This window comes from Aotus nancymaae, unplaced genomic scaffold, assembly GCF_030222135.1.
Source record: "Aotus nancymaae isolate 86718 unplaced genomic scaffold, 86718_ANA_hifiasm-v0.15.2.pri h1tg000018l, whole genome shotgun sequence".
NCBI lineage: Eukaryota > Metazoa > Chordata > Mammalia > Primates > Aotidae > Aotus > Aotus nancymaae.
This window is the reverse complement of record NW_026988430.1, coordinates 18,150,073-18,178,020: the sequence shown is the minus strand read 5'-3', so window position 1 is coordinate 18,178,020 and position 27,948 is coordinate 18,150,073. Positions and strand designations below refer to the sequence as shown.

The 27,948-nt window shown below is 50.6% G+C and overlaps 1 protein-coding gene and 1 non-coding gene across 2 annotated transcripts; one reads left to right on the top strand and one right to left on the bottom strand.

Moving 5' to 3' along the window:
- Window positions 1-87: 87 nt before the first annotated feature.
- Window positions 88-27,039, bottom strand: ALOXE3 (arachidonate lipoxygenase 3). Its single transcript, XM_012457539.2, is given in 17 exon segments — window positions 88-974; window positions 8,463-8,633; window positions 9,212-9,312; window positions 16,567-16,688; window positions 17,266-17,435; window positions 17,998-18,084; window positions 18,174-18,377; window positions 18,467-18,610; window positions 19,435-19,607; window positions 20,154-20,257; window positions 22,446-22,571; window positions 22,896-23,015; window positions 23,564-23,645; window positions 25,013-25,217; window positions 26,094-26,264; window positions 26,266-26,560; window positions 26,957-27,039. Coding segments are annotated over 17 exon segments (2,538 nt in total). The 3' UTR covers window positions 88-794.
- Window positions 27,040-27,417: 378 nt separating this feature from the next.
- TRNAK-UUU (transfer RNA lysine (anticodon UUU)) lies at window positions 27,418-27,490 on the top strand. The gene has a single exon. It is a non-coding gene; the product is annotated as a tRNA-Lys (tRNA).
- The last annotated feature ends 458 nt before the right edge of the window (window positions 27,491-27,948 follow it).

Below are 27,948 nucleotides of genomic sequence, written 5' to 3'. Positions count from 1 at the left end.
TCCAGAACAGATGACCCACGGATCCACTGCTGCCCCCCACTGCACCCCCCTACCCTTACCCACCCCTACACACACACACATCAAAGCAGCCAAATATTTTGGTTTTTATTGAATTCACTGGGCTCAAGGACAAAATGGAAAAAAAAAATGGAATGAAAGTGGAATAGAACAAAAGCTTGAGAGAGATTGATCCCCACAAACACCCCAGGCCAAGGAACCTGTCTCTAAGAATAGCAGTTAGAGGTCCAGGCAAGCTGCATTCCGATTCTTCCCCTCCCCTTAAAAGTGCTGGGGACAAAGGGAAGCACATGTCAGACTCATGCACACAGCCTTTCTGTGCCGTTTCATGGATTTTCCAGAGAAGGAAGCTGGGTTGACTGGCCCTAGGCTTGCAGGAAAGGGAAAGTAAAAAGGCGTGGTAGGAGAAGGAGTTTGGGGATGGGGGAGGATGAAGGAGAAAAGCTCAGAAACCCAAGCTGGGCATTCCAATAGTCTGGAACAAGAGGCTGCCCAAAGTAGAGCAAGAAGTGAAACAGTTCCTTTCGGAGGGGCTACTGTGCATTGGACTTTAGTCAGTGGCTCTTAACCCTGGACACTGCTGTCCTGGCCTCTCACAGCTCAGAGCACAGTTTGTATGATGTCAGAGCCATCTTGGCTGCAAAGGTCCCCACGTGCAGATGAGAAGGTTCAGGCGAACTGAGAACAGGGAGGATGGAAGGGTCTGGAGGACCCTAAGGAACTGTTCCTCCCCATGCTTGCACCTTTCTTTCTTCTTGGGTGGTATTTGGGGGTGGTTAGATGGAGACGCTGTTCTCGATGAGGGGAGGGTCCAGGTAGGTGTAGGGCAGCTCAAGGCCATGGTTCCGCTCCTGGATGTCCCTCGAGATCTGAGCCAGGCGGCTCTGGAAGGCGGCGATGCTTCGCCTTGGGGCCTCCTCTGTGAAGTGCTCATCCGGGTAGGTGCCCAGGGGCCTCTGGGAGGAAATCGGGCAAGAGGTCAGGATGACATTCAAGATGGGGTGGAGAATAATGAAGGACCACATGTAACAGCAAGTACCGTCAAGTTGCAGCCATTGTAAACACTTGCCCTTCAAACCAGGGCCCCAAACTACCACTTCACACATCCTGACACAAACAGCCCCCCAGGACCCAAACCCCAAACAGAGTAGGGGACACAATGTGACTTAGGAGCCAGCCAGCCCAAATTCAGTGCTGCCTCTGCTGACAAGCCTCTGCCTGTTACTTTGACTCTGAGATGCAATTCCTGCATCTGAAAATGGATGGGTTGAACTAGAAAAAATGTTTTTTGAGGCAGGGTCTCACTCTGTTGCCCAGTCTGGAGTAGTGGTGCGATCATAGCCACTACAGCCTCAAACTCCCAGGCTCAAGTGATCCTCCCACCTTGGCCTCCCAAAGCACTAGGATTACAGGTGTGAGCCACTGCGCCTGGCCTACAAAACCTTTAAAAGTCCCTTTCATACCTGATCCAGCTGCTCTGTGAACTTAAAGAATACAACCACATTTCTCATACAGCTGAGATCAACATAAACACCGTTCAGCAAATATACCAAGAATATACCTATTACCTCACAATTTCACAAAATTCAACTCCTGAAAACAACCAGCATCCTGGTTCTAAGGCATCTTCACAATCAACCATGGTGATGGAAATTTTGCCAACACAACCACCATCATCCCACACTGCCACACTTTATAGCTTGGGTAACCACAATCAAGAAATATCACAGTGAACTCCAGTCACTGCTATCCTGTGTACAGAACTGTCCCTCCCCCACGATCACATCATGCAACCAGCTCATCACAATGCAGAGGCCCAGCCTCCTAACCAGCACACACTTCCCACTTAATAGAACCTTCATATAATGTAACTGTTGCCAATACTACTGATCTTTAACAAATTCCTTTTCTTGTGTTATTGCATTGGTGAAGGTCTCTAAATCAATATTAAATAGCAGCAGTAACAGTGGGCATTATTTTCCTTTCTCTGACTTTAATGAATAGACATCTATGGTCTCACCATAAATACAATGTTTTCTGAAGTATACTTTTTTTTTTGAGATGGAGTCTCACTCCGTCACCCAGGCTGGAGTGCAATGACGTGATCTTTGCTCACTGCAACCTCTGCCTCCCAGGTTTAAGTGATTCTCCTGCTTCAGCTTCCCGAGTAGCTGGGATTATAGGCAGCTGCCACCATGCCTGGCTGCTTTTTGTATTTTTAGTAGACGGGGTTTCACCATGTTGGCCAGGCTGGTCTTGAACTCCCTCAGGTGATCCACCTGCCTTGGCCTCCCAAAGTGCTGGGATTACAGGCACGAGCCACCGTGTGCAGCCCGAAGTATACTTCTAATGAAAACTCCTTAAGGGGGTCTCATTTTATACTATTTATTAGTAATAGCTGTTCACATTCATCAAATGCTTTTACAGCATATAGTGAGATAATTATATGGTATGCCTCTTTATTGACATAATGAATTCTATTGCTAGATTTCATAAGGTTGAACCAACCTTTCATTCCTAGAATAAATTAGACTTTGTCGTGGTGTATTATTGTTTTATTATTCACTATTGGCCTTCATTGGCTGCTATATTTTTAAGATTGTTGTAGCTAACTGGAATGAGGTTACAATTTTTTTTTTTTCTTGAGACAGGGTCTCACTGTGTCACCCAGGCAGAAGTGTAGTGATGGAATCATGGCTCACAGCAGCCTTGAACTCCCAAGTTTAAGCAATCCTCCCACCTCAGCCTCCTGAGTAGCTGGGATCATAGACATATGCCATCATGCCTGGCTAGTTTTTTTTTTTTTTTTTTCATTTTCTTATTAGAGACAAGGCCTTACTATGTTACTCAGACTGGTCTTAAACTCCTGGGCTCAAGTGATCCTCTCTCCTCTGCTTCCCAAAGTGCTGGGATTACAGGCATGAGCCACCACACCCGGCCTTATAATTTCATTTTCTTAATAACAGCTAACATGTAAGCACTTTACATAAACCATTACAACCATACATCACCCCTTAAGACAGATACTCTTATCATTCTCACTTTAAAGATAAAGAAATTAGGGCTTAGAGAGGCCATTACATATCTAAAGTCATATAGGCGGTAGGTGTGGATCTGAGACTAGAACCTTCTAATGAGACACACTACCCTTCTTAAGAGTACTACCTTTGCTAGGTGCTGACTCTATAATTCAGTAGAAAGATTCAGGAAGCTTCCACCTTTTGCTGTGCTTTCAAGCAGTTTGAGTGACTTAGGAATCATTTGTCCCTTGGAGTTTAAAGGGATCAGATCTTTTAAAACTTTTTACATTTTTCTATGGTTTTTCATCTCTTCTGAAGTTTTAGGTGTCATATTTTCCTAGAAAAAGATTCATTTCATTTAGATTTTCAAATCTGTTTGCATGAAACTCTAAGCAGTATTTTATTATAATTTTATTATATTTTTTTAAATCGGCTGGGTGCAGTAGCTCACACCTGTTATCCCAACATTTTGGGAGGCTGAGGTGGGCGGATCACGAGGTCAGGAGTTTCAAAACCAGCCTGGCCAACATAGTGAAACCCCATCTGGGCATGGTGGCAGGCACTTGTAATCCCAGCTACTTGGGAGGCTGAGGCAGGAGAATCACTGGAACCCAGGAGGCGGAGGTTGCAGTGAGGTGAGACCGCACGACTGCTCTGGGTGACAAAGTGAGACTCTGGGTGACAAAGTGAGACTCTGTCTCAAAAAAAAAAAAGTAAAAAATCTTCTGTGCATTTTTGGTTATATGCCTTTCCCATTCCTAATGCTGTGTATTTATGTTCCCTTTCTCTCTCCTTTTTTTCCCCTTGATTTGAATTGTCCAGGCCAGATGCAGTGGTTCACTCCTATAATCCCAGCACTCTGGGAGGCTAAGGCAGGAGGATCACTTGACCCCAGGAGTTCAAGACCAGCCTGGGCAACATAACAAGACCCTGTCTCTACAAAAAATCAAAAAATTAGCTAGGCGTGGTGGTCTGTGCCTGTGGTCTCAGCTACATGAGAGGCTGAGGTGGGAGGATTTCTTGAGCCCAGGAGTTGAGGATGCAGTGAGCTATGATCACATCACTGCGCTCCAGCCTGAGTGACCATGTCTGGAGTTGCCCAGGCTTTTCTTGAGCCAGCCCGACCCTGTCGAAAGAAAGACAGAGAGAGAGAAAGAGAGAAAGTAAGAGAGAGAGAGAGAGGGAAAGACAGGAAAGGAAAGGAAAGACAGGGAAAGGAGAGGGGAAGGGAAGGGAGAGGAGGGGAGGGGAGAAGCTAAAAGCTAGTGCTGGAAGTGACAGTCTGCCACTTCTGGGCCTAGACTTGAAAAAATCCGAAAGCTTGTTTTCAATCTTGGAAGCCAGCCACTGTGCTATGAGGAAGTCCAGCTATCCTGCTGGAGAGAGACCTCTTAGAGATCCTGGGGGGTAAGACAGCATATGGAGAGAGAAAGAGGTCACACAGAGGAGCACTGAAGCCCCAGACATGTGAGCAAAGCCTTCTGGGAGCTTCCACCCCAGCCCAGTCACCAGCTGACTGTATGCAAGTATGCAAGTGTTTCACCCTACCCTGTAGACCGCCCAGCTTAGCCCTGACCACATTTCTGACTCAGAGAATCTTAAGAAAAAATAAATATGTCTAGAGTTTGTTTATTTTATTGTATTGTTCTTTTTCAAAGAAGAAGTTTTATGTTTTTAAAATCAGATTGACATCTAATTTCTTGTTTTCTTTTCTTACTTAAAGATGAGGTTTTGTTATGTGGCCCCGGCTGAAGTGCAGTGACTGTTCACAGGCGTGATCATAGCACACTGCATCCTTGAACTCCAGGCCTCCAGGAATCCTCTCACCGCAGCCTCCTGAGTAGCTCAGACTACAGGCCTGTGCCATTGCACCTGGCTTAATACTTGATTTCTAAAACTATGGTATAGTCATCAAGAAAAACAGAACACACACACCAAAGAAAGAAAGAGAAAACAAAACAGAACACAGAAATATTGCAGACCGGATTCAAAGCCTACTTACACCGGGCGCAGTGGCTAACGCCTGTAATCCCAACACTTTGGCAGGCTGAGGCAGGCGGATCACCTGAGGTTGGGAGTTCAAAACAAGCCTGACCAACATGGAGAAACCCCATCACTACTAAAAATACAAAATTAGCCAGATGTGGTGGTGCATGCCTGTAATCCCAGATTCTTGAGAGGCTGAGGCAGGAGAACCACTTGAACCCGGGAGGCAGAGGTTGTGGTGAGCCGAGATCATGCCATTGCACTCCAGCCTGGGCAACGGAGCAAAACTCCATCTCAAAAAAAAAAAAAAAAAAAAAAAAGCCTACTTACTAGCTCTGTTTTGTTGAGCAAATTGCTGAATCTCCCTGAACTTCAGTTTTTTTTTCCCCTGTAAAGTGGAACTACCATTTACTGAAAATAAAATGCCAGCACGGTGCCAAGCATTTTATTTTTATTTTATTATTTATTTATTTATTTTTAAATAAAAAAATAAAAAAAGGCACCCAACACGGGCTGCGAACTCACAATCCTGGGATTAAGAGTCTCATGCTCTACCGAGTGAGCTAGCTAGGCTTTTATTTATTTTGAGACAGTTCATTCTTGTTATCTAGGCTGGAGTGCAGGCAGTGGCACAATCTTGGCTCATTGCAACCCCCACCTCCTGGGTTTAAGCGATTCTCCTGCCTCAGCCTCCCGAGTAGCTGGGATTACAGGCACCCACCATCATGCCCATCTAATTTTTGTATTTTTAGTGGAGACGGGGTTTCACCATGTTGGCCAGTCTGGTCTCAAACTCCTGACCTCAGATGATCCACCCACCTCAGTCTCTCAAAGTGCTGGAATTATAGGTGTGAGCCACTGTGCCTGGCTGCCAAGCATTTTAAATAGAGCTATGTATTCATTTCATATTTTAAAATAGTATACACAAAGGATCTGATTTAATAACTGATAATGATATCTCCTCAGTGACAGCTGCCATTATTATTGTTGTTATGAGTTTCCAAGTTAAACTTTCTATGGTTTATAGGAGAGAGCCCTCCACCCTCATCCTGGTGCCTACTCTTCTGTCATCCCCCTGGGACCAGGTAGGGACTAGATCCAGAGTCCTATCATTCCCAGGAAGATCAAACAAAAGAAGATCCCAGAATCTTTCTTTTTTTATCACCCAGGCTGGGGTGCAATGGCATGAACACGGCTCACTGCATTTTTGACCTCCTTGGCTCAAGTGATCCTCCCACCTTAGCCCCCGCAAGCAGCTGGGACCACAGTCGCACACTACCACACCTGGCTAATTTTTGCATCTTGGGTAGAGACAGGGTTTCACCATGTTTCCTAGGCTGCTCTTGAATTCCTGGGCTCAAGCAATCTGCCGGCCTCAGCCTCCCAAAGTGCTGGGATTACAGGTGTGAGCCACTGCACCCAGCAACATCTGGAATCTTTCTAGCACCAAAGGGAGTCAAGCATGAGAAATAAGGATATTCACCTGTCAAAGGGCTTGTGCGCAGGATGGCTGTGTGAAAATGGAGATGATGGGCACTGGTGATAAAAGGCTACTTGCCTGGCCTAAACTGAGGTATTGCCTCCTCTCTAGCCCCCTGCTTCCAAAGTTGCCTGTTGCATCTGTTCACACAGCCACAAGAGCACCCTTGCTAAAGCAGATTAAACCACTGGGCCTCAGGCTTGATTGGCAGTCGGGCACGGCTCATGCCTGTAATCCCAGCACTTTGGGAGGCCAAAGTAGGCAGACCACAAGGTCAGGAGTTCGAGACCAGCCTGGCCAACATGTTGAAACCCAGGCTCTACTAAAAATACAAAAATTAGCTGGGTGTGATGGCAGATGCCTGTAATCCCAGCTACTCTCGAGGCTGAGGCAGGAGAATTGCTTGAACCCAGGAGGCGGAGGTTGCAGTGAGCCGAGATTGTATCATTGTACTTCAGCCTGTGTGACAGAGCAAGACTCCATCTGGGAAGGTGGGGGTGGGGGTGGGAAAGTCTTGATTGGCTCCCCTTTGCCTTCTAAATGAATACTGTGCAGACAAAGCCCTCCCTTCCTCTCCACTCTGCTATTTCCATTTGTGATCCTACAAACACGCCAGTGAATTCTCACCTTCCCTCCTTGAATTCTGTCCTTCTCCCTCCCTAAAAACACCCTGCTCCTCCTGTCTGTCCACCTCCTGCTTGTCCTGCAGGTTTCAGCTTAGATGTCACTTTCTCTAAGAAGCCTTCCTGGGTTCCCCCAGACCCAGTTAGGTTCCACAGGGCCCTGTCCTTACCTCTATCACTGCACTGTAAGCTCACAAGGATAAGGCTCACAGCTACCCCTAACAGTGTCTGGCTCACCACTGGTGCTCAGGAAGTGCATGTTGAATGGAGGAATTAATATATAAGTAATTCCTACAACACCTGGCACCCTTTTTCATTGATCAGTATGTCTCCTCAATGAGACCACAGGCTTCTTAAAGGCAGGAAGGTCTCATCCAACTTTATAGGCCTGCTGCCCAGTGCTGTGTGGACACATAGGAAGTATCCAACAAACGTTTGTTTTTTTGCTTTTAGTTTTTTGAGATGGAGTTCACTCTTGTCACCCAAGCTGGAGTGCTGTGGCGTGATTTCAGCTCACTGAAACCTCCGACTCCTGGGTTCACGTGATTTTCCTGCCTCAGCCTCCCTAGTAGGTGGTATTACAGGCACATACCACCATGCCTGGCTAATTTTGTATTTTTAGTGGAGACAGGGTTTCCCCATGTTGGTCAGGCTGGTCTCAAACTCCTGACCTCAAGTGATTAGCCCACCTTGGCCTCCCAAAGTGCTGGGATCACAGGCATCAGCCACCACGCCAAGCCTTGTTTTTTGGCTTTGTTTTGGTTTTGGTTTTGAGACAGAGTCTTGCCCTGTCACCCAGGCTGGAGCGCAGTGGCGTGATCTTGGCTCACTGTAACCTCCACCTCCCAGGTTCAAGCAATTTTCCTGCCTCTGCCTCCGGAGTAGCTAGGATTACAGGTACTCACTACCATGCCTGGCTAATTTTTTGTATTTTTATAGAGACAGCGTTTCCCCACGTTGGCCAGGCTGGTGTCGAACTCCTGACCTCAGGTGATCCACCCACCTCGGCCTCCCAAAGTGCTGGGATTGCAGGTGTGAGCCACGATGCCCAGTCCAACAAATGCTTGTTGAATGTTTGGATGAACACCTGAGTAGGTGACGGATGAACAGTCAGATAAATGGATGAATGGATACATTGGTAACTATACTGGTATTTGCTTCCATCTATGTCTTTTGGGATCAATTATCATTTTCTGAAGAAACTGAAGAACCCAAGGCAGCTCTGCAGTGAACATAAAACCCACCAGTCGGTCCTCAAGCCCCCAGACAAAGCCACCACCACCTCCACTGGTGGCCCTAAAAAACCCTACTCCCCTCAACACCCCATGTACACACCTGGTCCTTGGGCTCTTGGCTAACCAGCCAGAAGAGGAGGAGGTTGTTACAGCTGATGTTGACTTCAGGGAGGGTGTCTAGGTAAGTCTTCAGGGTGGTGGTCCCCTTGGTCTGGGGTGGGGGCTGCCTCATGGATGATGGAGCATTGGGCATCCAGGCCCCAAAGTCATGCTGTGGAGACCCCCATCCCAGTTGGGTCAGTGGGCCAGAAGGGAAGAAACAGCTACCTCTTCATCACCCCGATCCCACCTCTATCATCCAAGGGGTGATTGTTGGGAAATGAGGGGATCATGGAAAGAGAGGAAGGGGTAGGGAATGGAAAGTCTCAGAGGTGGGGCAGGAGGCCAGCCTACTCCTTGTACTCCCTACCCAGTGTTCCAGACTGGGTAGAGTGAGTCACTAGGGAAGGAGGTGGCCCCAGAGTGGAGATAATCCTAGAAAAGGGCCTTGGGCTGGCATGCCATACAGAGCAAGCTGATACTCCACCGGGCTGGGTTCTAACCATGGGAGGAGCCCCCACGTTCTACCCCCAAATTAACCTCAACTTGAGTCGCCGTTACGACCTTGAACCCAGCTCCACCCAGTTATCACTCAGTGCCAGCCCTTCACCCCACTCAGTTGCCACTCCAACCCCAAGCCTCATCATAAACCCACTGCAACCCTGACCCACCCATGCTCTCAACCCAAACACAGGCCTCAGGTCCACTGCTGACACGCGATGTCCCCAGGCCTGCCCTTTGCAGCCTCACCTGCCCACTGTTGACAGCAGTGTGCTGGGCAGAGCAATTGAAGATGATTGCAGTGAGGAACTTCACCAGCTCTCCTGGGGTGCACAGCCGGCTTGGGAAGCCTGGGTGTGGGGAGGAAGGGTAGAGGGTGTGGATGGAAGGTACTGGATTCCTAGGGCCAGCTCAGGGCTGGGGCTTACCACAGGGGGAAAGTGAGGAAGTAAGGAATTCCTAGCCATGACTGTCTTAAGACTCAGATTAGGGTTGGGCTGAAGTTAGGGATGGCCATTACTGATGGTTGGTCTCTGAAGTGGGTCAGGGTAGGAGATGGGGGCTGGGATCTGGCCAGAAAATCCTCGGCATGCAGGGCCAATGACAGAGCCAGGTTCAAGCCAAGTGCCGGGCTGCCTCTCCCTGACTTCCAAGGCACACCCACCTGCAGCCCCAGTTAGCATGCAATGATTTAATTCTACCCAATTCACCAAGATTTGTTCAAGCACCCAGTATCCAACCATCCTCTGCTGGGCTTAGCAGCAGAAACCAGTGACCACAGGGCGTGTTGCTCACAAGCTCACAGCAACAGAAGCAGAAGGAAGCTCCTAAGGCTAGAGCTTGGCTCATTGAGGAGAGAGCGGGCAGGACAGAAAGGGGCACCAGGAGCAGAGTGGTTAGTGGAGGCCCCCTGGAGGACAAGAGGGGCCTCGTGAGTTGAAAGAGGGGTCAGCCTTGAATGGAAAAAAAAAAAAGAAAAAACCAGAGAGAAGTATTTCAGCCTGGAGAGGGGAGAGCTCCAAGGCTCAGCCCTTGGTCCTCTTCACTCTGTGCCTCACTAATCTCGTCCAAGGCCATGGCTCTAACCACCTCTCACTCGCCAACTCCCAAATTCCCATCTCCGGCTGTGCCTGGCTCCTGAGCTCCAGACTCAGCCGTGGGCATTACCCTGCAGCGGCTTACCTGACGCCCCACCTGAGCATCTACATCACCTCACACTGCACAGCGGCGAGAACATACGCCCGTCAGATTATGTCACCCTTCGATAAAACCCCTGGAGGGCTTCCCATCTCACTCACCTTGCCACGGCCCTGCTGGATCTAGCCCCAGCCCCTTCTCTCACTTCTTTTCCTTCCTGGCTTTTCACTTATTCGACTCCAGCCACGCAGTCCTTCCTGATATTTCTCAAACGCACCAGCACATTCAGACCTCAGGGCCTGTACACTTACAATGTCTCTGCCCGCTACCCTTGCCCCCGTAATCCCCAGAAGTAGCACTGCATTACCTTCAGGTCTCCGCCCTGACCACCTCCCTGAAATAATCTCGCTACCTCGACACACTATATTCCGTGGTGGTCTCAGTTTTCCTCATCACATTCATAACCACCTGACATACTTGTTTGCTGATGATCTCTCTCTCTCCAAAACAATGTGAAGCTGCACTAAGGCTAGAATTTTTGTCTTTTTCACTACTAAACCTCAGCATCTAGAACAAGACTTAATCAATACCAAGAGCCTGGTAGTTACTGGCTGAATGAAGTGAATGCGTGAGAGGGTAAGAAGCCAGAGCATGGGAAGCAGAGGTGGGAAGATCGCTTGAGCCCAGGAGTTCGAGACCAGCCCGGGCAACATAGCAAGACCCTGTCTCTACAAAAAAAAAAAATTTTTTTTAATTAACTGAATGTGGTCATGTAGTGGTGTGTGCCTGGGTAGTCCCTGCTACCAAGGAGGCTGAGGTTGAGGATCACTTGAGCCTGGGAGGTCAAGGTTGCAGTGAACCATGATCATGCCACTGCACTCCAGTCTGAGTCACAGAGTAAGACCCTGTCTCCAAAAAAAAAAGCCAGAGTGGGAAGGCATGGGGCATCAGCAGGGTGAGGGAGCAGGGAGGGACCTAATTGGAGGTGGTGACGCTGCAGCGGCTTGCAGGGCCATGTGGTTTCTGGGCAGTATTCCAGAGGATTGGCAGGGTGGTGGCCCTGCAGGCTTGGCAGGCAAACAGCGAGTGGCTGGGGGAGGTTGAGAAGCAGCTGCTACAATTCAAGAGCACTGTAAGGAAGGCTACGATTAGGGCGGTGACAACAGAGATCAGCCACCTAACTGGATTTAGGAAGAGAGAGAGGGAAACATGAGTCAAAGAGAACTAAGGTTTGGAGTCAGGCGGACTGGGCAGAGGCTGATGAATAGAACAGAGAGGTTGGGAGGAAAGATCTGACATCTGCCTGGGAGTGTGTGGGAGTTTGCTGAATGCTCTGCTCTTGGATGAGTCTCTAAACTCGGAGGCTGAGAACAAAAAAACAAAGCAGGTGGACACACCTGTAGTGTCAGCTATTTGGAAGGCTGAGATGGAGGATTGATTGAACTCAGCAGTTTGAGACCAGCCTAAGCAACAGAGCAAGTCCCTGTCTCAAGAAAAAAATGAAAAGAAAAGCAAAAAAAAAAAACAACAACAACAACAAAGAAGAGGTCAGATTATCTAAGGAAATTTTTCTGTAGTTCATATTGCCTATTTTTCCCCCATTGGAATATGGAACCTGACCAACATAGTGAAAAAAAACCCATCTCTATTAAAAATACAAAAATTTTCCAGGCACGGTGGCACACGACTGTAGTCCCAGCTCCTAGGGAGGCTGAGACAGGAGAATCACTTGCACTGGGAGGTGGAGGCTAACGAGTGTGTTTTGCCTTTTGAAATGCTGTATGTGAATCTAGAATAGGTTTGTACTCGTTGGAAGAGCTGTTACCAATCTGAAGAGTGTTCTGATGCATTAAATCAGACACAAATGTAATAACGTAAGATAGAGGAGTTGAATTAACAGTAATTAGATCCCCCTTTGGGTCTTAAGTAGGAAACAAACACACCCAAATATACAACAACTGCCCAGGCCGGGCACGGTGGCTCAGGCCTGTAATCCCAGCACTTTGGGAGGCCGAGATGGGTGGATCATGAGGTCAAGAGATCGAGACCAGCCTGGTCAACATGGTGAAACCCCGTCTCTACTAAAAATACAAAAATTAGCTGGGCATGGTGGCGCACGCCTGTAGTCCCAGCTACTCAGGAGGCTGAGGCAGGAGAATTGCTTGAACCCAGGAGACGGAGGTTGCAGTGAGCCGAGATCGTGCCATTGCACTCCAGCCTGGGTAACAAGAGCGAAACTCAGTCTCAAAAAAAAAAAAAAAAACTGCCCAAGGAGGAGGAGCTGTCAGGATTAAGACTGCTCATGATTAACAGCAGGTTTGCAAAACACAGGGACGGGTCACCCTTTAAAAACTCAAAGGCCAGGTGCGGTGGCTCACGCCTATAATCCCAGCACTTTGGGAGGCCGAGGTGGGCAGATCACCTGAGGTCAGGAGTTCAAGACCAGCCTGGCCAACATGGTGAAACTGTGTCTCTACTAACAATACAAAAATTAGCCAGGTGTGGTGGCAGGTGCCTGTAATCTCAGCTACTTGGGAGACTGAGGCAACAGGATCACTTGAACCCAGGAGGCAGACGTTGCAGTGATCCAAGATCATGCTGCTGGACTCCAGCCTGGGTGACAAAGCAAGACTCTGTCTCAAAAAATAATAAGAAAAAAAAAAAAACTCCAAAAGAGTTCTGGCTGTCACCACCTTAACCCAGAAATCACTCTCAACATCACTAATAGTGAGACAACCTGACATTATATGCATCCCAATATGATGCAATGCAGAGGACACAGCATCACCTGAGAAATATTCTTGCCAGGCCGGGCGCGGTGGCTCACACCTATAATCCCAGCACTTTGGGAGGCCGAGGTGAGTGGATCACCAGGTCAAGAGATCAAGACCATCCTGGTCAACATGGTGAAACCCTGTCTCTACAAAAAAAAAAAAGAAATATTTTTGCCAAAAATATTAAACCTTCAGACATGACTTCTGTTTACAAAAAACACAGGAGACAGCCTGGCCAACATGGTGAAACCCTGTCTCTACTAAAAATACAAAAATCAGCTGGGTGTGGTGGCACACACCTGTAAATCCAGCTATTCAGGAGGTCGAGGCATGAGAATCACTTGAACCCAGGAGGTGGAGGTTGCTGTGAGCCAAGATAGCACCACTTAACTCCAGCCTGGGTGATGGAGTGAGACTCTGTCTCAAAAAAAACAAAAAACAGGAGACAGAGGAATAAGGTGAGTGACATCATGAGGAAGCAATTAGATAAATTCAGAAGGTGAAGCATTCTGCAGAACAGCTAGTCCCGGCTCTTCAATTAGTCTGTCATGTGATTTTAGGAAGCAGAGCAGGAAGAGGGGCTGTTCTAAGTTGAGAGACTCTGGAGTTGAAACCAAAACAAAACAGCATGTGGTCCTTGGTTGGCTCCTGAATCAATAGGGAACAGCTGAGAGGAAATGGGTCCAATGGGGGAATTTGTTTTTATTTATTTCTTTATTTGAGAGGGAGTCTCTCTTGCCCAGGCTGGAGTGCAGTGGGGCGATCTTGGCTCACTGCAACCTCTGCCTCCTGGGTTCAAGAGATTCTCCTGCCTCAGCCTCCCAAAAGTAGCTGAGATTACAGATGCCCAACACCATACTCGGCTAATTTTTGTATTTTTAGTAGAGACAGGCTTTCACCATGTTGGTCAGGCTGGTCTTGAACTCCTGACCTCAAATGATCTGCCCACCTCAGCATCCCAAAGTGCTGGGATTACAGATGTGAGCCACCATGCCCCGCCAAATGGGGAAATTTGAATATGGACTAGATGTGAAAGTGACATTGGAGAGTAGTGTCAATTTTGTTTCATGGGATGACAACATTGCAGTTATATAGAAAAATGTCAATTTCTGCCAGGTGTGGTAGCTCACACCTATAATCCCAGCACTTTGGGAGGCCAAGGAAGGTGGATCACCTGAGGTCAGGAGCTCAAGACCAGCCTGGCCAACATGGTAAACCCTGTCTCTACTAAAAATACAAAAGTTAGCTGGGCATGGTTGCATGAGCCTGTAATCCCAGCTACTCAGGAGGCTGAGGCATGAAAACTGCTTGAACCAGGGAGATGGAAGTTGCAGTGAGCCAAGATCACGCCACTGCACTCCAGCCTGGGTGGCAGAGTGAGACTCTGTCTAAAAAAAAAAAGAAAGAAAAAGAAAAATGTCTATTTTTAAGATGCATATTGAACAGGGGTGAAATAAGATGACTGTAACTTACTTTAAAGGGCTTCAGCAATAAACAAAAGCCACAGATTTGATATGGCAAAATGTTGGCAATTGCTGAATCTAGTGGTGGGTAAATGGGTGTTCATTACACTATACTCTGCTTTTCTGTATGTCTGAAAAAACTTTTGTTTAAAAAGAAAAGCCTCTAAGCCCATTACAGGGCTGCAATAGCTGTTCATTCTATTTGGAGGTGACTTGAGACCAATCCTTCTCTCTCGGGCTCCCCATACAGGAACTCCTCTAGGTGGCCTCTGGAAGGACTAAGTAAGCTTAAAAGCCACATTCCTGCTGAGAGAAGTCCCAGGCCAGGTCTGGAGGATGGACAACTGTGCCACTCTGAGATTTCCCTTTTCTTCCACTACCCCAACATAGACAGGCTTCTACTTTTTTTTTTTTTTTTTTTTTTTGAGACAGAGTCTCACTCTTGTCACCCAGGCTGGAGTGCAGTGGCACAATCCTGGCTCACTGCAACCTCCGCCTCCTGGGTTCAAGCAATTCTCCTGCCTCAGCCTCCTAGGTAACTGGGACTACAGTCACATGCCACTACACTCAAATTTTTAGTAGAGACGGGATTTCACCATATTTGTCAGGCTGGTCTCCAACTCCTGACACCTCAGGTGATCCACCCACCTCGGCCTCCCAAAGTGCTGGGATTACAGGCCTGAGCCACTGCATCTGGCTTCTACATTTTTGCGTGGCAGAATACAAACTGCAAAATACAGTGTCGCTAGGTAGGTAGCTACAAAAAGCAGCAATGGGCTGTGTAACCCAAGCATAGCCAGACCTCACTCTATGGAGGGGTGACCGTGCAGCTGTCATGTGCTGGGCTTAAGGGTGACAATGAGACATCAAAAAGAAAAATTCCGGCTGGGCATGATGGCTCATTCCCATAATCCTAGCACTTTGGCAGGCTGAGGCCAGAGGGTTGCTTGAAGCCAAAAGTTCAAAACCAGCCTGGGCAAAAAAGCAAGACCACCCCCGTCGTCTGTACCAAAAACAAAAGAAGAAAAGACTGACTTGGCATACTGCCTGCGAGTTAACACTGCTCCACAAGGCACAGTTTAAAAAAAAAAAATTTGGCTGGGCGCAGTGACTCATGCCTGTAATCCTAGCACTTTGGGAGGCCGAGGCGGGCAGATCACAAGGTCAGGAGTTGGAGACCAGCCTGGCCAATATGATGAAACCCTGTCTATACTAAAAATACAAAAACTAGCTGGACATGGTGGGGGCATCTATAATCCCGGCTACTCAGGAGGCTGAGGCAGGAGAATCACTTGAACCCAGGAGGCGGAGGTTACAGTGAGCTGAGATTGTGCCACTGCACTCCAGCCTGGGCGACAGAGAGAGACTCCATCACAAAAATAAATAAATAATTTTTAAAAAGTCTTTCGGAGAATGGGGAATACAGGCTTGGGAGATTTCTGAGTCTGGAAATCAGCTGCAGAGGAGAAACAGAAGAAATATTCCATGAGAGAGGGGTAGAGACGGGTAGAGAGGAGTCAGAGATTGAGGGCAAGGCAAGAGGTGGGATGGGGAGAAGCTGGGACCTGGGAAGAAGCAGGGAGTCAGAAGGACACACCCTTCCTGGAGCTAAGGGAAGACTGTAAAGAAAGGAGGGTGTGATCTGGGGTATCTGCTCCACTCAGGTTGAGGAAAATAAGGTCTAAGAGGGAGCCGCTGGTGGTGGTGGTGGGTCTGAGGCCTCTCAGGCAGTGTCAGAAGAGAAGGGAAAGTTAAGGTCTGGTGACAATCATAAATGAGGGGTCAGGCCACAGCAAGACCAACGCACTCCAAGAAGTTTGCAGCCAAAGGAATGAAGCGAGGTTGGTGGCTGGAGGGGCCATGTGGCAGGACAGGAATAGGGGTTTCAGAGAAGTTTCCCAGAATCCTCTGAAGTCAGAGATGGCTCCCACTGCATGTTCCAGCACATTGACAGAGCTCAGGAAGCGGAAATGAATGGATGGGCTTGTGAAAAGGTCATGGGACAGAGGGATACAGAGCAGTGGATGCAAGCAAGGGCTTTGGAGACAGTGGGAGTTGACTCAGAACCCGCCTTGCACGGCCTTCGTTGTGCCTCTTTCCTTATCTGCTAAGTGAGGATATTAACAGTATCTACTTCAAAGGCTGATCAATAAATGACTGATGGGAGTGGGGCGGGGCAAAGGGCTAGATCATCAGAGCCTATGCGGAAAGTGGAATAGAGAAGGGATACCTGAGCTTTCCCGGCCTAGGAACGCCTGAGCAAAAATTTCACCAACCCAGGCCTGCAGCTCCGAATCCTGCTGCACAGATGCATCACTGGGATAATAGTAGCACACGATTTCTGAGACAAAGCTGCAGGAAAGAGATAGTGCCACTGGAGTAAACATGGGCTCAGGCCTGGCCAGAAAACTGAGGCCCACAGCCACTCAGGTGGCAGAGAGGCAGAGAGCCATGGGGGTTCAGTGGGGACCCCCAGGTGCAGCTGGAATCTGAGTGGCTGGGCTTCCCTTAAGCCCCACTCACTCCTGAGTCATGGGTGCTCCACACCTCCTTCCTGCACAGGGGCCTAGGGGGTGGGCAGGGAGTGCATGGAGAGAGTCTGACTCATGCCACCACCCCCTCCCCACTCAGCACCCAGGAGGAAGACCTGCCTGCCCCGAGGCCCTAGCCCATGCTTAGCTGATGCATCAGCCCTGATACTGTGACTCCACTAGACACCCCCTCCTTCCCCTGCATCCACATATCCCCAGCCCCGCTCTGGACCGCAGCTACCTGCCATCTCAGAGGGGACCCCAAACCCCATTCATACCCTCAAGAATTCCCTATGCTGGGGTGTGAAAACACCTGGAATCCCCAGCCACCATGAGCACAGGGACCACAGTGCCCCAGGCCAGGAGACCCTGGTGGGACTCCCGGTCCTGCCCCGCACCTCTCAATGGCCGCCCAGATCTTCAAGCCGTCGTCTCGATAGTAGTAGTTGGGGATAGCCAGGACGCCCCGGGCCCGCAGGCTGTCCGGAAGGCAGAAATTGGTGTAGGTGAAGTGGGCCAGGCCCGTGCTCATGAGGTAGAGGAGGCCTTGCCTCCCGATGGAGGTGACCTGAGGACACAGCACAGCTCGGCTCCCGGGCGGTCCCAATCCCCACCCTAGTATCTGGGCACGAGATGGGGCCGGGGATTCGGCCCACAGAGGGCCTTCTTCGGTTCATCAAGCAATTTGCAACCACAGATCAATACCCACGAGGGTCTGCCTGACGCAGGCTGCGGAGCTTGAGGCTCGATTATGTGCATGAGAGGAGATCCTTAGGTATTTGGTAACTTAAAGAATGAACTGAATGCCAGGGAGCCTGGCTGGGCTCCGGATCAGCTGAAGGTAGTGCTGGGGCTCAGGATGAGGCTGCCCTGCCTGTGGACCCGTGGCCCGGAGAGGAGGGGGGACCCGTAGGGGGAGCTAGGGCCCGGGACAGGGCCTGTGAAGGGGGCAAGGAGGAGACCGGCGGAGTGGGCGGGGCTGGGGGAAGAGGAGGCAGGGGTTGTGCAGGTGTTTTCACACCCCAGGTGTCCTCACAAGGAGCTTGGGCGCCGAACAGGGCTTGGGGACGGGTAGCGGGGCAAAGCGTCCTCGGGGGCGCAGCCTCAGGGGCCCGGCGGGGAGGCCGCACCTGGTCCACGAGGCCCTCGGGATTGAGCAGCGTGGCCCTCGCGATGGTGTTCACCTGCAGCGTGTAGCGAGTGTGGGGGAGCAGGAGCTGCGAGGGGAGCGGGTCACGTGAGCCGAAGGCGGGGGACAAGGCCGCCCGGCCCCCGCCTCGTTGGGCCCCCGCCCGGGGTCGCGGACCTTGTAGATGGGGTGGCAGAGCGGCAGCTGGCGCAGCGTGGCCATGGCGAAGGCCTCGCACAGCAAATGCGTGCACAGAAAGTGCGTGTTGTTCTCGTGCACCAGGAACTCAGAGTTGCGCACCCACGTCTTGGCCAGCAGCCAGTCCCAGTCGGAGTCAGTGGGCAGGAAGATGGGGCTGTCGGGCCCGGGGGTCTGGCTGAGCTGTGTCCGAGAGGAACGAGGGATGATGGGGCTCCGGGCTGGCGGCTGGCCCCTTAGGCCCCACCCCGAGGCGGCGCCGCCGGGCTCACCTGGATGGCCAAGGGCACCAGCGCCCCCTGGGGGCTGAGCCACAGCAGGCACAGCGGGGCGGCCACGTACTGCGGGCGGTCGTTTAGGCAGTGGGTGGGGGCCTCCGCCAGGATCCAGTAGTCCGCTAGGAAGATGTTCCCCCTCTGCAGAAGGCGCGCAGAGGTTGAGTGTCCCTCCCGACCGGCGCTCCGCTTCCCTCCCGACCGGCGCTCCGCTTCCCTCCCGTTTCCCTGCCCACTTCTACCCTAGCTGAGGCCTCAGAAATTCTTGGTGGCTGAATTAATAGCCAACGTGGGGTACCCCGCCCTACCCAGAATGTCCGGAATGAAGTCCAGCTGAGTCCTTCCTTGTGCAAGCGCTAGCCTGCTGGGACAAGCCACTGTCCCCTCCTCCTCACCCATACCTAGTCCTTCCCACTCTCAACTCAGATGGAATCCCCTTCTGAGATCTGATCACTCTGTAACCAGCAACAGCTAAATCAGCAGGAGAGAACTGACCAACTACGTCTCTAGCTTTCTGGAGGAGAATGCCTGAGGGCTTAGCTGCCCCAAAGAGACTGGGTCAGCTGCTTCTCCTCTGAGCCCCTAGTTCTCTGTGATTTTCCCTGGTGTATCTGGTGGCCCTACCATTGACCTGTCCTAAAACAGCCTCCCTCGGGCCTCAGCACCTCCTCAGGAGGCCTCAAAACAAGAGCAAGTCCTCCTCTAAGCTGTCCCTGCAGCCACCCTGCCTGTTCACACCTTTTCACCAGGCCCCTTCTCAGGCCTCAAAGCCTCCCAAGCCCCATCTGACCCTCATCTGCATCTGCTCTACTTAAATTGTGCAGCATCACGGCTGCCCAGAGGATGAGGTCCACAGGTGAGATGCAGCCCGGGCCATTTCCGTACCCTACACACACATCGCTTGTCCATAATGGTCACACACCCACCTCCCGCCTATCAGGCCCACTGCCCAGGTCCTTACCCACCTCTAGCTCTGTCTGCAGGCATGTGCTCTGTCCCAGCAAGGGGGCCACCATATCATTGGTGACGGGCAGCTTGCTGGGCAAGCTGGAGATGCAGTGGAGCATGATGGGATTGACGCCATTCAGGTACTGGTACCCGAAGAAGTGATCCTTGCTCCAGTGCTCTGTGACATACTCTGGGGAGGGCAAGAGAGGGGAGCAGTTGGTCTGGATCCTTGGTCCTGCCAAGCCCTTTGCTTATCATTGTGGTTTAGGTTTTCTTCCCAAAAACTCTTATGAGGTAGGAATCATTATATCTTCAATTTAATACTAGACGCTAAGGGTCAGAGAGATGGAGTGACTTGCACAGCTGAGTGGCAGAGCAGGGATTTAAACCTAAGCCTTTCTGGACCCAAAGCCTGGAGCACTTGCTGTTTAGAGTAGGCAAAGACAGTCATGTGCCCCGATCAGGATCAAGATTCTCTAAATGACTGTCACCCTCTCCCAGGCAAGCAAAGTGTCTCTCTCTCCTGACTCCCCTATTTTTGTCCCCTCCTCAGAGGAGGTGACTTGTCCTCCAGAGGAATCTGAGAGATGCCACCAGTGAAGCCAGGAGTCCCTCCACTCAAATCCAGCAGAATCCCTGGGAGGGCTGGGAGAGGGCCCTTTCCCAGGAAGGGGAGGAAGGGGTCTGAGCCAGAGATAAGGTGAGGGCTAGACAACTCCTGCCTAGCTCTGCTCACTTGTCGTGAATGTCTTGTGGCACCAGAAGATGTTCCGCATGTCATCCAGCTTCTTCCAGGAGCCCTTGCGATCCAATAGCCCTCGAAGCTTCATTCCCAAGGACCTGATGGGAGAGGAAAAAGTGAGCGTGGGGTCTGGGGGCTGGAGTCTGCTGGGAACCACTGTGTGCCCCTCTGCCTGGAGGAACCAACAGGGTCCATCCCCAGAGTAGAGATGCCTAACAACCCACATGGAAGAAAAAGCCTAGTGCCCAGTGGAGGCTCTGTGGCCTCAGAAGACCCTGGTTCACATGCAACCATCCCTAAGACAGGGCATTGCGCGCTCACGTAAAGGTAGCACACACGGCCCTATGGTGCAGATGAGCCACCCTCGCTGGTGTCTTGGCCTGTGTTCTCCAAGCTGCCATCTTGTCATAGACCTCCACTGACTCTCTTCTGCCTACAGGACAGGCCTGACCAGCCCATGGAGATTCCCAGCAGCCAGTTTCTACAAACCTTTTTCCAGCATTTTCTCCCACCCTGGGCATTAGACAGGGCCAACCAAGACCCACTCTCCAAACATGATGAGAGACATGCTTTGTACACTGGGTGGTGGAAGTGGGGCTGGCACATGGAGGGACGCACACTCTTCACTTTGTGGATGTCTATACTGTTTGAGTTTTTACAGTGAGCGTTATTTTTTTTCCTTCTTTTTAAGATGGGGTCTCCCTGTGTTACCAACGCTGGAATGCAGTGGCTGTTCATAGACACAATCAGGCCGGGCACCATGGCTCACGCCTGTAATCCCAGCACTTTGGAAGGCCGAGGCAGGCGGATCACTAGGTCAGGAGATGGAAACCATCCTGACTGTCTCTACTAAAAGTACAAAAAATTAGCCAGGCATGGTGGCACGCGCCTATAATCCCAGCTACTCAGGATGCTGAGGCAGGAGAATCGCTTGAACCCAGGAGGTGGAGGTTGCTGTGATCCGAGATTGCACAACTACACTTCAGCGTGGGTGACAGAGCAAAACTCAGTCTCAAAAAAAAAAAAAAGAAGAAGAAAGAAAATAGGCACAATCATAGCTCACTGCAGCTTCAAACCTCTGGGTTCAAGCAATCCTCCTGTCTCAACCCCCCAAGTAGCAGGGACTACAGGTGTGCCCCATCATGCCCTGCAACATTATTTTATATTGAGGAGAAAAATGCTTGACATTCAATCAGCTTTCCCCTACTTCCAGGGCTTCATTTAAGCTGCGCCTCTGGTAGAAAGCCATCTACTACATCTCTATGATAAAAATCTATCTGTTCTGGGCACGGCTCAGAAGCAAAGTCCTTTATGGAGCATTGCCTGAACTCCCCAAAACACATGCCTTGGATCTTTCACACTCTTCAATCCTCAAATCATATTGTAAGCCCAGTGGGCATATATCATCCCATTATCCTATGAGCTCCTCAGGGCAAGGACTTGGCTGTGTCTGCCCCATCATACCCATCTCACAATAGGCACTCACTAAGTGGGCTGAATCAAAGGAAAGGGAATGGAGGCCAGGTGCGGTGGCTCACGCCTGTAATCCCAGCAGTTTGGGAGGCCAAGGTAGTCCTGAGGTCAGGCTCTACTAAAAATGCAAAAATTAGCCAGGTGTGGTGGCACATCCCTGTAATCCCAGCTACTCGGGAGGCTGAGGTGAGAGAATCGCTCGAACCCGGGAGGCAAAGACGGCAGTGAACCGAGATCGCACCACTGCACTCCAGCCTGAGTGACAGAGCAAGACTCCATCTCAAAAAAAAAAAAAAAAACCAAAAACAAAAACGGAAAGGGAATGGAACATGAAACAGGTAGGCCTTTGACAATTGGTCAATAACACAGGATGTACAAAGATGTGATGTGCCCTGAAAGTGTGGGCCCCTGGGGAAGGCAGGATGGCAAGGGGGAATTAGTGATCTGACAGGTCCAGGAACAATGTCACCTGGCTTCCTAAGCACTCATGCACTCACTGTACAAACACTTGCTGGGGGCCTGCCCAATCAACACCCAGTGGGTGGGAAAACCGTGAGGAGTTCAATCATGAAAGCAGAGGCTGAGGAGTCTGGGGGCAGGGAGAGGGGACTGGGGAGCAGAAGGGGGAGATGGGCAGGAAGGGAAGGAAAAAAGAGAAGGAAGACTGGGGGCAGGGAGAGGGAATGGGTCCTGAGAGGAGGGACTAGGGCATGGAGGAGGGATACTGGGGATAAGGAAGGGCAGTCTGGGGCAGGAGGAGGGGGATGAATGGGCAGAGATGTAAGGTGTTCATCAGAGGGGCAGTAGCCTCACGCAGGGATGGCATTGAAGAGCAGTGAGGCCATCTTGGTGGCTGAGTAGCGAATATTGGGCTCCATGTACAGCAGGGATGGGATGTCAATCTTCATGGGGAAGCCAGGCAGGTACCGATTCCCACTGCTGGGGGTCAGGGGAGTAAAAAGACAGAAACTAGTCAGTGGACCCTGCAGCCCATCCCCTTAATTCCTTCCCTCTTTCCTGCCTTCCGAGTCCCCAGGTCTCCCTTACTCCCGGCGCCACCCCTGCCCTTTCTGCTCCTGACCTAAAATAACCTCCTTACTCTCGTCCCTTCTGCCAGACCCTTTGGGGCGGTCTCCCATCCTGACACTTGAATGGAACTGCGCTATCATAGACCCTACCCCTCCTCAGGCTGTCAGGACCCTTCCTCCCAGCACACCCTCCACTTGACTTCCTTTTCCCTCCTTCCCAAGCTTTAGTCCTCACCTGTCATCCTGGTCTACACAAGTTGTTGTCTTTGTCAAGGCAAATTTCTTGTCTGTCTCCATCTCCTGAAAGCTGCTGACATCTACAATGCGGGGGAAGCCAGGGGCATAGATCTTCCAGCTTCCAAGGGAAAGAGGTCAGAGGTGGCAGGTCAGCTCGGGATAAACACAAGCCTTAGCTTTAAAGACATGACTTCAGATGAAAACTTCAGAAACCACCTGCTTTCTGGATAGGTGACAAGGAATTGGACATTTGTCCATGAAAGCACTGGGCTTCACATGAGGGTAGCATTTGAGGAAGGCATTAATGCCCACGCTGGTTTAGAGATGGGTTTGTGTTGAGATTAAAATCATGGCAGTTTAGCAGGGAGGCTGAGAAAGGACTGAGATTGGTGGGTACCTCAGATCACTTCTGCTATTGGGATCTGGGTTACATGAGGGACAGTTGAGGGCTGAGGATGGATTCATTGGTGGTGTTAGGACAATTGTTACTACTGGTGTTCTCAGTTCAGGTTCAGGGTCACTATTAAAGCAGGGTTAGGTCTAAATAAGAGTCCTGATCCAAGCTAGGCACCCAAGGTTGAGAATGAGGTTAGAGTTAGGAACAATCTGATGAAGGCTCAGGTCAGAATGAAGATGGGGAAAGAAGTCGAATTAGGCCACCCTCACCGGTAGCATTCTTGTCGGGCCCGGAGCTCCCGTGTCCTGTGATCCAGGAGGAGGGGAAGGGAGTCCTGACAAACAGTTCTTGCTGTGGAGAATGAAAATTACACTTGGCATAAGTGTCTTTTCAAACAACACCTTCCGCAAACCTTGCCTGAACCCCCTGACCCTTGGACCCAATCCAACAGCCACAGCCCTGGGAATCATGTGGCGATGCCCCCACGTCCTTTGTGTATCCATCAGTAGAAGGGATTCAAGACAGCCTCACCCCCAAATTAAAACAACCTTCTTAATCCTTGGCATGTTTATCTCCTCTCCAGACTATAAACTCCTTGAGGGCAGAAGTGGTCTTGTATTTTTTTTTCCTCTGTATTCCCAGCTTCTAGCATGGCATGTGGTACCACGTATATAACACGCATTTGGTAAATGACTGATGAACAAATATGTTTTGTGAAGCTATAGATGGATGTGCTGTGATGATGGATGGATGTGCTGAGGGCTTATTTATACTGAGGTCTATGGAAAGCTCATTATGGGCCATGGGGTAATGTTCACTTGCCTCACTTTGACCTAGAATGTCCATCCTTCATCCTGAGCCTCCTCCCAACACCCAGAGCAGCCCTACTGTTGGCTCTCCAGATCAGATAGCTCTGGAGACTGAAGAATCTCAAGCCCAGCATCGGAGGAAGGCCCCACAAATTCAAGAGGGAACCCTAACAGCACCTCACAGGGACTCATCCACACTAGAAAAGTCAGTAGTATGGGAGGGAACAGGGCCTCTCCAGTTAAACTCTCTAAGCAGTCAGGGCTTCTCTACCTGTTAAAATCAAATTACTCAGCTTGCAGTTTAGTTACTCTCTGGGCTCCAGAGGAACTGACTCTGGAGAAGAGCAGAGGGAGGCTGTGGAAAGCAAAGTGCTTCCTGTGTGTATGAGAGAAGGGCGCATGCCTACATGAGTGTGTGTGTGTGTGTGTGTGTGAGTCTCCAGAGGAGTCAATATCGTCTAGAAAGACCCCGCATTTCAGGGCTTGAAAGGCTCACTTTTTTTTTTTGAGATGGAGTTTTTGCTCTTGTTGCCCCAGGCTGGAGTGCAATGCTGTGATCTCGGCTCACTGCAGCCTCCAGCCTCCACCTCCCAGGTTCAAGCGATTATCTGGCCTCAGCCTCTCGAGTAGCTGGATTACAGGCAAACTCCACCATGCCTGGCTAATTCTGTATTTTTAGTAGAGATGGGGTTTCTCCATGTTGGTCAGGGTGGTCTCGAACTCCCGATTTCAGGTGATCCGATTTCAGGTGTTTTTTTGTTTTGTTTTGTTTTTTCAGAAAATATCTACTTGGGACCCCAGAGTTTCTGACCCCAATCTTATTCGCTTCACTCAGGGGCTCTGTGAGACCCCACTCCTAATCCCAAAAGACACCTTCTGCAGTACAGCGCAGCCCTTGTCCCTGCCCACCTGTTCCTGGCCGCAGCTCCACGGTGCAGTAGCCCTCAATCCACTGATAGCAGGGGAAATGGGACACCGTACCGTCCGGTTCGGTGACACAGATGTAGCTGCAGTACCAAGAGTCCTTGCGAAAGAAAGCGTAGCGTTCCTTGTGTACACGCAGCAGCAAGAGCTCACCCAGCTCCGCTGAGCAGCGCACCTTGTACTTCTGTACCTGAGGGGACCAAGATAGCAAGCAGGTGAGAGGCGGGAAACTGCCAAGGCGGTCCTTGCACCTTGCAAAGTGCATCTACACCTAAGCCTATTCGGACACACAAACCTGAGCTGCTGCCAGCCCACACCGGGCTTTTCTATGAATTAAAAAAAGGTGCCCGGGACATGGCACGGGTGGCTCCGCCTGTAATCCCAATACTTTGAGAGGCCGAGGCGGGAGGATCACCTGAGGTCAGGAGTTCGAGACCAGCCTGGCCGACATGATGAAACCCCATCTCTACTAAAAATACAAAAAAGTAGTCAGGCGTGGTGGGGGCACCTGAAATCCCAGCTACTCAGGAGGCGCCGGCAGAAGAACCGTTTGAACCTGAGAGGTGAAGGTTGTAGCAAGCTGAGATCACGCCACTGCACTCCAGCCTGGGCAACAAGAGGGAAACTCCATCTCAAAAAAAGAGAAAAAGGTGCCTGTGCACAATGGGTACTGCATTTCACTAGCTTCCTAGGAGGGCTGGGAACCCTTGTGACGGCCACCTGGGGCTGGCAGAGGCAGGCAGATCCCCTCCAGATAAGAGGAAATCCAGGCTCAGAGAGGAGAAGCAACTTGTCCAAAGCCCACTCTCAATTACGGGAGGAGTTTAGAAGCCAGAGAGTCTCTCTACTCTCCGCCCAACACTCCTTCCTCTCCACAGTCATTCCTGGATGGAGTTTATCATCTCCAGAAAAGACAGGGACCTCGATGGGGAAGGTCGGAAGGTCAGGGCCGATATCCCGAGTTCAGAGAATCGCACGAGTCCAGGAGGAATGCTTCTCCCGCCTCGGTTTCCCCTACGGGCCCTGCCCCTCAGAGGTCGCGCTTCCCTCTCTCCTTTGTACTCACCGATCCCGGGGCGAAGTCCCTGCCCATTCGATCTAGCCGCTGCTTGGGGCTCTCACCACACGTGCCCACCAGTGTGACAGAGATGTTGTCCAGTGTGCCGGCCTTCAGGTAGGGACCAGTGGTCACACACAGGCGGTACACTGCCATGATGGGAGGGAGGAAGTGCTGCCCCCGGCAACGCTGGCCACAGCAGCAGCCGGCCTGGAGGAGGAGAGCGGCAGGTCGGACAGGGCTGGGCTTCTGGGTGGAGGGCTAGGGGCTGCGGGGTAGGGTAGGGCTGAGAAAGGGCCCGGCTCTCTCCGGGATGTTCCTGGACTCTCTCCCTCTCTCTCCGAAACTCCCTGCTGGAGGCTCGGGCTCCCTCTCCCCGCCCACAGTCTTGCACTCTAATACTTGTTTGCTTGCCTCCGACACAGCCAGTCCTTCTGGCTGGCTCACCCAGATGGATATCAAGAGCCTGGGTTCCACTGTGGAGGGAGGACCCAGCTGCTGAGGCGGAGACAAGGAGGAGGTGACGCCTGTATAACTAGGACACTGCCCTCCGCCTGGTCAGTGGCCCGGATTGATGCCCTGGAGTGCTTGTCCGCCCACTCCCCAGTGTCCCCCAAGATCCGCTCCTCCCCTTTCCCAGGCGGAGCTGAGCACAGGGCACATGCATTCCTACCTGTGAATCATCCGTGTGAATCACTGAACAGTGGAGAGCTGCACTCGGTCATAAATCACACGCGACTACAGCCACATGCAGGTGAGTCGCACATGCATTCCAGCACATGTCAAATGGTCAGGAACAGCGTCCCTGTCACCCCATACACCGATCCCCCCCTCACTGGCCCTCTCTGTCCTCAGCCTTTGGCACGCCCGACCTCAGTCTCTGCTCTGGAGTAGGGCCAGTCAGGAAAACGAAATACAGCGCCTGCACACAGCATCTGAAGGTCCCACGTGGCATTGTTTCCGCTCCATACCGCCCTGAGCCTGCGGGACCCTGGGCAGGAGCCCGGGTGTCCGGGATCTGGGCCACAAGTGTCTAGGGATGAACCTCTAGGAGAGGGAAACCCATAGCCCGCGGCGGCCCCACGCGGCCAGTTCTGGAGCTGCACGGTTCCAGCCGCCACGATGCTCCAATCCCTGCGTCCCAGCCTCGGCCGGGGCTCTAAGGATGGGAGTCAGAGAAAGCACAATCAGCAGCAGGCGGGCTTCACTCGCTGACTCTGAATCTGTGCCAGAATATTCTGCTCAGATATACACAATCCTTTCTCAGTTCTACAAGCCTGGATTTTCATACAGAGAACTCTCTTATAAGCCAGGAGCAAACCTTAAAAGCAGAGCCCGGATAGCTCAGTCGGTAGAGCATCAGACTTTTAATCTGAGGGTCCAGGGTTCAAGTCCCTGTTCGGGCGTTTCCACTTTTGCTTTTGGATTACCGCACTTCGCATAAAACAATGGAAAACGGTAATAAAAACGGTTACTACTTTTTTAAATGAAATGAGACTGAAACTTGGTTTCCACAAAATACAGCAAATGACGGTGGAGGGTAATAAATATACTTTAAAGCTGTATTTTTGAATTTAATTTTTCTGTTAGCCACATTACAAGGAGTTAAAAGAAACAAAATTAATTTGACGGATCTATTTTACTTAATCTAATATAATCAACATTTTTAACTAATTAATGAAATTTTAAGTCTTTTTGTTCATACAAAGCCTTCCAAAGAAGATGTGTACTTAGAAACTGGCAATACATCTGAATGTATATATTTCAAATGCTAGATAACAGTGTCTATCATATCCAACAGCAGAATTTTTCTTTTCGTTTTAGGTGGAGGCTGTGGAAGACGCGCAGAATAGAAAGTCCAGTA